The sequence below is a fragment of the Myotis davidii genome, unplaced genomic scaffold (assembly GCF_000327345.1).
Source record: "Myotis davidii unplaced genomic scaffold, ASM32734v1 scaffold1580, whole genome shotgun sequence".
Taxonomy (NCBI): domain Eukaryota; kingdom Metazoa; phylum Chordata; class Mammalia; order Chiroptera; family Vespertilionidae; genus Myotis; species Myotis davidii.
In genome coordinates, this window is record NW_006292244.1 from 6,159 (window position 1) to 15,914 (window position 9,756).

Sequence of the window (9,756 nt, forward strand, 5' to 3'; positions counted from 1 at the left end):
GGGAAAGGTAGCGGAGGTACGGCTAATTACCATGTTTCTCTTTTATTAGATAGGACTAGAGGCCCGGTGCACGAAATTCATGCAAGGGCCGAGGCCCTTGCAGCTGCCAGCGGCTTACCTCAGCCCTCACAGCCCTGACTTCATCCGAAAGGTCATCTGGAAGGACATCCAGTCTATTAGCATATTACACTTTTATTATTATAGATAATAATCATACATAATAACCACTGTGAATGAGTGACACCTCTACAGATACCTCCAGTCTCCCTTGTGAAGGAAGCCGTCCTTTCGACTTGATATCACAACCTCCCACCCCCTCAACTACCTCCTCCTCAGCCCCCACCCCCTCAGCGTGAGAGGGGCTATCACACCTTGTGAAACGTACCTGAGAGCCCACAAGGAATGCGGTCATTGTCTGTCCAGTCAAATCAGGAACAACAGAGACATGCCATCTTTCCACTTTATTTTTAAAAAAGAATTAGGGGCCAGCCAGAAATCAAGCCAAAAGATTCAGAACATGAACATGTTTTACAGTCATTTTCAGATTGAGCTGTTATCTCAGCTTTGTCTGAAGTGAGTTCATCCCCTGATGATTGATGTTTTGTCTCTCTAATCTTGTGGGGTTTATGTGAATGGAATTTTAGCATGTGTGTGTGTGTTGTTAATTCCCACTTGAGGATATGTTTTTATTGATTTTAGAGAGAGAGGAAGGGAGAGAGAGAGAGATATCAATCAGTTCCTCCCATATGTGCCCAGGGCCACCCGAGGCCCTTCAGTGTTGGGACAAGGCTCTAAGCAACCGAGCCCCGGCCATGCTGTGTGTGGGTTTATCTTAAGAGAGAATAATCCCCAGCCCTTGACCTACACCACACACGTGCGCGCATGCACACACGCACACATGCACATACACGCACACACATACACACAAGCACACACACACACGCATGCACACACACCACCACGTGTACACCGCCAAACATACCACCCTGCACACTTCACCTGCCCTGCACACACTCCCCTCTGGCTCCTCAGGGCCTGTGTTGCCGCTGAGCTTAGGGCAGTGTTTCCAGCTGCCCCTACCCCACACCCCCCTTCTGTGTTCTGGGTACTTCCCTGGAGGGTGTGACCTGGACGGCTTCTTCCTGTCCCCGAGCTGGGTTGGTGGCCAGAGCCGTCGGCGCACTCAGCCTGGCGTTCTGCCTGCCTGGCCGGTGGCTGCTGCTCTGCGGGTGACTTCGGGTGGCGAGAGGAAGAATGGGCTTTCTGAGCGCGAATGGGCATCGTAGGTTAGTGAGATGAGATGTGGCTAATACCAGTATGTTCACCTCCTGCCTGGGGAGTATTTGTAACCCCAAGTCCACACTCACGCACGTCTTGTCGCTCACAGGCGTGCGGAGCGGAGACCTGAATCGCAGCTGCACGCGGCCCAGCGGGGGTTGGAGGGGCAGCACTGCTGGCCTGTCCGCTCCCCGCTAACAAGGCCCCAGGGCCTGGAGTCCTGAGACCCACGTTTTGTTGGTGATTTCACTGTTGAAGATGCCAGCGCTCAGTAGTGGTTCTGTGCTGGGGTCCAACCCCAGCAGGTCCAGGGGTCCCCAAAGGTGTGGACGGAGTCGGCGAAGAAGGAATGACATGGAGACAGCGTTCAGTTGATCAGCAGCCTTGCCAGGATCTCTAGCCACAATTTCTAGCCAAGTTCTGTTCAGGGTCTTCAGCGAAGTTCTGGTTAGGATCTCCAGCCAGGTTCTGTGTCCATGTTCTCTTGCTAGGCTCTCCAGCCAGGTTCTCCAGCCAGATTCTGTTGCCATGTTCCCTCACTAGGTTCTTCAGCCAGGTTCTGTCCAGGTTCTCCAGCCAGGTTCAGTCACCAGGTTCTAGTCAGGTTATCTTGCCATGTTCTATCCAGGTTCTGTAGCCAGGTTCTGTCTCTAGGTTCTTCAGCCAGGTTCTCTTGCTAGGTTCTGTCTCTAGGTTCTGTTGCCAGTTTCTGTCCAGGATCTTTTGCCATGTTCTCTCCAGCAAAGTTGCGTGATTGTTTGTAGTTAAAGTGATTAACTACCCGCCTGGCACTTCAGTTAAGAGTTTTATTCCCTCCCTAACTTCAGGGGAAAATCCCTACCTGGGGAAACAACCTTTCTCAGAGAGGTGACCTTGGTTAAAACACATAGTGCCAAGAAGGTGAGCAAACATATTAAGAACAGTATGCCATATATGCCAGGTCCCTTGAAACAGCAAGGATGGACCGGCTCCCGGCCGTGCTGAGTGCTGTCCTGGGAGAGGCTGGGAGGCCAGTGGAGAAATCCCCGGAGCCAGCCCAGCTTCCTGCAGGCAGGAGCGCGACGTGGGCTCAGCAGTGGGCACCAGCCGGGGCGCCTCCAAGCAGAGCCGCTCAGACAAGGTCCTGCGTGGTTGGGTGATGCGTGCCAGGGCCGCAGGCTCCGTCCCAGCCGTGGCTCTGGTCCCACGCCCGTGTTCTTGGCAACATTCCAGGACGGTTCCTGCGGGGCGCGCCCGGGAGCAGGGCTGTGGGCGGGGCGCGGGCGGCCGGCACTGAAGCCGCCTGAGCCGGCTCCTGTGTCACACTCCTTGGCAGGTTACTTTCTGAACTTCCTGGAGCCGGTGAACAACATCACCATCGTCCAGGGCCAGACGGCGACTCTGCACTGCAAGGTGGCCGGCCACCCGCCGCCCAGCCTGCGGTGGCTGAAGAACGACGCCCCGGTGGTGCAGGAGCCGCGGCGCGTCATCATCCGCAAGACGGAGTACGGCTCTCGGCTCCGTATCCAGGACCTGGACACGACAGACACCGGCTACTACCAGTGCGTGGCCACCAATGGGATGAAGACCATCACTGCCACCGGCGTCCTGTTCGTGCGGCTCGGTGAGTGGGGACAGGCTGGGCCTGGTTTGCAGCGAGGGTGCTTCACAGCCACCAGGGGAGAGTCACTGGCAGCGGGAAACAGCACACACCCCAGCAGCGGGACAGCGGTCAGCGTGCCGGGCCGGCGTGCCCTGCCCCTCGCACTAGTAGGAAAAGGGAGGGACACGGTGGACACGCTGGACGCAGGACATAATCCCAGGTTAGCAGGCAGGTCGTAGGCCACAGAGTCACCCTGCGGGAGGCCCCCACACAGCCTGAGCCCCCACAGGCCTGGCACCTACCAGCCCACAGACCCCTGGCCCGGCAGGGGTGGGGGAGCCAGCGTGAAGACAGCTCTGAACTCTGTGCGAGGTACATGGCTGGAAGGAGTGTGTCCCCCTCGCATCCCCCTTTTGAGAAGGTCCCTGGAATGCCCCAGCCTCTCTGTCACCGATTAGGAAAATGGGTCTTGTGAATCAAGGTTAGATGCGGAGAGAGCAAGAGCAAGACGGTGAAAACTACAAAAATAGGTCCAAAAGCCCTGGCCAGTGTGGATCAGTGGTTAGAACGTCTGCCCTCACACAAAAGGGTCTCAGGTTCAATCCCCAGTTAAGGGCAGGGACCTGAGTTGCAGGCTCCATCCCAGCCCCCACGCAGGAGGCAGTCAGTGGCTGTGTCTCTCTCACATCGATATTTATCTCTCTCTGTCTCTCCCCTTCCCTTCCACTCTCTCTGAAAAAAATCAGTGGAAAAAATACCCTCGAGTGAGGATGAACAACAACAAAACCACATAAAAACATGTCCAACAGAGAGCGCCCTCCGGGGTGCGGCTCCCCGCTCCGGGCACAGCCTCCAGGGGCCAGGGCCCGGCTGAGGCAGCTCCCCACGGGCGCCCTGTGCTGCTGCGCCTTCACCGATGCGGGGTTGGAAAGAGTTTGGTTCCAAGTCATGAAGCATTAATAACATGCCCGTTTTTCCTTTTTAGGTCCCACACACAGCCCAAACCATAATTTTCAGTAAGTATCTGTTTTCCTGAAACCTTTCTCTCGTTCTCTGAGGCGCCGTTATGTAAGAATCCAGGTTTAAATCCAGCAAGCACATGTTTTTACGGAATTTGCTGGAAGTTGGCTGGACGTCACTCGAGGATGGCAATGCGTTTGCTGTGGGCTGGGAAACGATGGCCTGTCCCAGTTGGTGTTAGGAAAAATGTCATAAAAACAGAGATTGCAAGGTCCTTTCATCTCTGTGGCCCCCATGCGCCTGGCGGAGCATCCACACCGGTCCGGCCGCGGGCACCAGTCTGGTCTTCAAACGCGTTTGGAGCCAGGAAGGCCGTTCTCCCTGAAACCCAGCACCGCCCAGCAGAGGCGGCCCGGCCCGCTTCCCGGTACAGCCCCGCTCAGAGCCTCGCCGGGTCTGCAGGGGCGTGCGCTCAGGCCTTCCCGGGACAGCCTTTCCACGCGTGCACCGTGGGGTCCCCTCTGGACCCCCTGCTTGCAGCGTGGCCTGAGGATGGCTCGCAGGCCTGTGTGAGGTTGCAGCGGTGGGCTCCTCGTTGCCTCCCCGACACAGGAGGGCACGGCTGCACCGCAGTGTTCTGGGGGGACACGCTGTGTGTTTCTGACCCCCTGGTGCTGCAGGAGTGTTGGCCCAGCTGTGGGCTTGGTGAGGCTCCCAGCACAGCAGGTGCCCTGGCGGAGAGCAGCTGGGGGAGGGGCTGCGCTCAGGGGCCCTGCCCACACCTTGCTCCTTCATCACGCATGTGTGTCGTGAGGAAAGAAGTTGCACAAAGGGAACATCGATGAGGCTTTAGAAAAGATATGTCGTTTCAAACGAGTTTTTCTTTTCTTTATTTGTATCATTAATTAATTTACATACTAAGTACATAACAGTATATTGTAGAGCAGCAGTCGCCCACCTTTCGGTCCTCACGGACCACCGGTTGGTGACTGCTGTTATGGAGTATACAAATATCACTTATATGTAATTATAATGTAGTTCACTAAATGTATAAATATCAAATGCATTTACATAAGTTTTATGTAAAAATTCAATATTTTTACACTTATTTTCTTCTCATTTTAAATTATGGATCAAATCAATGCATTTGTCCAGATAATTTGGGTAGTTCTGGCAGAGTGACAGCTCATCAGTCCTGTCCCTCGGGCCTGTGCCCGGCCCCGTGGCCAGGTGGGTGTGCAGGCGCGGCCTCTCTGCCCTGGGTACACATGTGGGCCCAAGAGACACAGCACCACTTGCTCCCTCTTTTGCATGAGTGGTAGGATAGTTAGCTGTCAGTACATTTTAAATCCCCCTGGCCGCAGTCACGGGGCGCCTGCCTCTGCACTGGGCGTTCTGCATGTCCACGCCCTCATTAGTCCCGAGGCCTTGTGCCCTGGAATGTGGACAGCCTCTCTCGGGGACTCTGAAGAGCAGAGCCTGGAGGGCACACGTGTGCACAAGTCGCTTCCCTGCCACACCTGAGAAGACCCGCGTCTCCTTGTCCCCAATGTAGCCCCAAGTCTGTCTGCCCGCTCCCTTCCGTCACGCTGTCCCTGAGTGCTGGCCACCTGTCACCCTGTCACCCTGAGTGCTCGGCGCCACACCCCCAGGCTGCCCCTGCCTCTGGCAGTGTCTCTCATAGTCCTTGCCTGTTGCCCTTACATTGTTTCTCAGTGATTTTTAATAATGATTCATCTACTTCTTGATAACAGAAATTTAAATTTTCTGTTACTAGTCAATAATTATATGGGTTTTCATGTGTCTTATTAAGGAACACCCTAATTTCCTTGAAATATTCTGATAGTGTTTTGATTGGAATTGCAATGAATTTTTAGATAAATTTGGGAAAAATTAATATTTAATTGAATTGTCAAGGACCACTTCCTTCGTGCTTTAAAATGTCCTTTTCTCCCTAACATTTATTTTGAAAATTTTCAAGCAAATGGAAAAGTAGAAAGAATTTTATAGGGATCATCCAGCCCGGAACCTACCACCTGGACCCTGGCGTTTACAGTACCTCCCCTGCCAGCATTCTCGCTGCTTCCCGCCGTCTCCAGCCAGCGGGCTGTCTTTTTATTCACCTCACAAGGTGCAGATATCTGTGCACTCCCTGAAACTTCTCAGCAAGGAAGCCATTAACGAGTTCCACATCTGAACATTCTTGTTTCATTGTGAGTTAACCTACAGACAATGACATGCGCAAATCTGAATATTCCATTAACAAGGTCCAACCAATGCAGGAACCTCTGCAATCCAACCGGGGCCGGGCCCAGAGAGTCCCATCCCTGGGAGGTCAGGTGACCTCCTAGTCCACGCCCCTCCTCCCGTGCCAGCCACCGTTCTGGTGGGGTTCTGCCGTGGACAGTTCTGTGTGTTTTAGGATTTCATAGACACGCAGCCACAGCACAGAGCCACGCAAGCCTGGCTTCCTGCACAGGGCATTGCCTTTGAGAAGCATCGGGCTGTGTGTGTCAGCAGGGCACTGTTTCCCGCTGGACAGTGCTGCTGGACGCCGGGCACCCACTCCCGCTGGCATGGACGTGATGGGCTTCTCACACGGTGTTCTGTGGACGTGTCAGCATCTCTGCTAGGGAAGTGCCTCGGGGCAGAACTGCTGGCGTGCAGGGTCTGTGCATGCTGTGCTGTAAGAGATACGCCTTCGCTAGAGGGGACGTGCCCTTGGCACTCCCAGTGGCGGGGAGAGGTTTCGGGGGCTGCACGCACTCACCAGTAGTTGGTCTGGTCAGTCTTTGTAACTGAGCCCTTCCGGTGTGTGTGATTCCTGGAATACTTAAGATTCCTACACTGTTTTGTAAGTTTTAACTCTTTATGTTACTGACTTCTAAAAAATTACTTTTATCAGTCATTTTTAATTTCAAACAAATCTACTTGACATGGTGGCGCTTCCTCTGAATGCCACTTTGGCTGCATCCCCCTGGGCCCAGGGACACAGGCTCTCAGTTTTCTGTTCTTGCTGAATTTTATCAGTGAACTTGGGGTGTATTTTATTTTTGATAATTCGGTAAAGGTGTTCTTTGTGACCAATTAGATATGTTCAGTTTTTGTGAACATGTCCTGTTGTCTCAACAAATAAGTGTTTCCTGGTGGTGGCCACACATACCTTGGTTTACATAGTAGATCACGTGTGTGAAGTGTGGTATTAAAACCGGCTGTTTTCTTTGTCACGTGGGTTACAGATCCTGGAAATGTGTGAAAGCCATCATGCTCCTTCTGGCCTTGCCAGTGCCCACCAGCTGTCCGTTTTAAAGGGGCCTGTGTGCGTCAGGCCCGTAGGCCCGAGGCTGCAGGGCTTCAGCTGTGTTTGCCTGGAAGTCCCTATTCACGCTCTAACCGGCTTTCTTCGTTTGCATTTGCTGCAGACTTCTCTTCCTCTTCCTGTTCCACTGTCCCCCAGCCTCTTGGCATCTGTTTTATGTGGGTGTCTTAGAAGTAGCTCATAAGTTCATATTTTGGAGGCTGGTAAGGAGGATTTCCAATCTGGAAGGTCAGTTGCTACCTGCAGGCTGTTGTCGTGTTCACAGATGTGTGCACAGCACTCACTGCACTGGGAGCCCGCCCCGCCCCGGCGTCTGTGCGCCTGTGAGTGAGGGAGTCTGCTCACTGGCATCTGCCGGCGCCTCCTTGTCCCGTGGGCGAGAGACCTTGGGGGTCGGAGACCTGGGACTGGAACTGCAGGCGGCACCCCCTCTGCGACCAGGTTGCCCCTAGCCCCCAGCAGAGCACTGTCCTCACCGTGTTTCCCAGAACTTCAAATGCTGCCAATGACTCAGGTGTCCAGTAGTGACTTAGAGTAGTTTTACATTAGATTTGACCAGTAAGTGGTGAAGAACATGTTTTTGTTGGTTTAATATCCCTTGAATTGCCCATTCACATAGAGCTTACCCTCCTTGTTGGAGGATTTCATGCCTGCAAATTCTGTTACTTCACTACAGTGTCTTTGCAACCCCAAGCCCGTGCTCGGCTGTTTTCACGGTCACGGTCACGTATGGCATGTGCAGAGCGCTCGGCCCAGCGGGGTCCCTGCGGAGGCGGGCCTTCTTGTTGGAGGCCTGTTTCGTGTTAGGCTGTTGGTAGTGGTTTTGCTCTTGAAATGGCCCCAGCGGGTGCGGAGGTGCAGCCCTGCTCCTGGGGGAGAGGCCGGGGCTGCTGCCTGGAAGGCGCTGTCATGAGCCTCCTCGGGCCCAGGCCCAGCTCCGCGGGCCGTGAGTGCAGCGTCAGTGACACAGCAGAAGCCACAGACACGGGATGTGATGGCTGATAAGACATCGGGACCACTTGCAGTAAACTGTCTGCTTTTCCACTGGGAGCCATGGCTCAGTATTTGCTAATTCAGTGTTTACAGCTTCTTTATAGAAGTCCAGAGGCCCAGTGCACGAAATTCATGCACTGCGGGGAGAGGGTGTTCCTCAGCCCGTCCTGTACCCTCTCGCAGTCCCGGAGCCCTCGGGAGATGTCTGACTGATGGTTGATTTGCATATTAGCCTTTTATTATATAGGATAACCACCACACATAACCAGAATGGCCTGTATTTTCACATTTCATTAGGGTATCTGTCTTTTCCTTATTGATTTGCAGGAATTTTAGAATGTCCTCTAGGTATAATTGCTACATAATTTCCTCTGGAAGAGATTTCATACTTGTGTAAGCACGGGTCTGGACTGCTTTCCATATTGACGGCTGGCCCTCGGGCACACCGAGTGAGTGGCCACACGGGGGTCAGCCAGTGGACCGTGGCCTCTGTGGTACGGGAGCTTCCTGGCCCTGCAGATCCGCTTCAGGACTCACTCCACCAGCAGGTCCCCGCCGGGCTGCAGCCCAGGGTCCTGACAGAGCGTGTGTGCACCTCGCTGCACACTGTGCAGAATGTCTCACTGCTACTGTGGGTGGCGTTTCCCACCAAATTCATATCTCGAAGAATTAAGTTCCCCTCTCCCCACTGTGGGACTGTCTCGTAGTGAGGGCCTTAAGGAGGTAATTAGGCTAAGTGAGGGGGTCCTAAGAGTGGGCCCTGATCTCTTTCTCTGTCTCTCCCCCTCCTGAGCATAAGGATCGGCCCTCTCCCCCTCCCCCGCTCCCCGGCATAATGCTGGGCCCTGCTCCCTCTGCCCCGGGAAGGCGCAGCGGGAAGGAGGTCATCTGAGAGTTGGGAACTGGGTAGATGAGCAGTTTGATGTTGAGCTTCTTAGCTGCCAGGATGTGAGACTCGGAGCCTGGTGGTCCCCCGTCTCTGGTATTGGGAGGGCGGCGCTGACCAGTGCAGCTGCCTGTTGCTGTGTGGCTCTCTGAGTCGCCGGGGCCGCTGCCTGGCACTGTTCCCAGAGCTCTGTCCCCGTCTGTCTCATCGGAGCCGCACGGACGCTGGGTCCCTGCATTTCCTTGGTCAGGTGCGGGTGGTGTGGTAGTGTTTTTCCTCCTGACATACCAGCTGTCTTGCATGATGGCGTCCCATGGCTAAGTGGCTTTACAGCTCCAGACAGACTCCCCTGGGGCAGGGGCTGTTCCTGCGGTAGCTGCGTGACCGCTACCTGCTGGCAGGTGCGCTTGTAGCCGAGCACGCGGGGCAGCCGGCTCTCTGCGGCCCGGGTTTCTCTCCCCGTTGACTGCCTCCGTGGACTGACCGCGCCTCTGTGATGTCTCTGGAAGTTGCCAGATGGAGACAGAAAGGAAAACAGTGGCTGGACACAGACCCGCTCCCAGCTCTCTGCTGCGTCCTGGGATCTCGGGGCCGGGCCTGGGCCGGGCCTCCCCGCGGGCAGTTTCCTGAGGAGACGTCCGGCGGCCACGGGCCTAGGGGAGGTGGGACAGCGAGCAGGTGGCGGGCTGTCCTAGGTACAGTCCTCAGGTGGGGCTCCCTGCTGTGGGCTCTGAGCTC

General features: G+C 54.9%; 1 protein-coding gene across 1 annotated transcript in view; it reads left to right on the forward strand.

The window, feature by feature from the left end:
* Positions 1-2,490: 2,490 nt before the first annotated feature.
* ROR2 (receptor tyrosine kinase-like orphan receptor 2) overlaps positions 2,491-9,756 on the forward strand; it is a gene marked incomplete at its 5' end in the record, with an annotated part of 31,877 nt that continues 24,611 nt past the window's right edge. Inside the window, 2 exon segments of the mRNA XM_006765680.1 lie at positions 2,491-2,881; positions 3,846-3,876. Of these exon segments, the coding sequence (XP_006765743.1) occupies positions 2,491-2,881; positions 3,846-3,876 (422 nt within the window).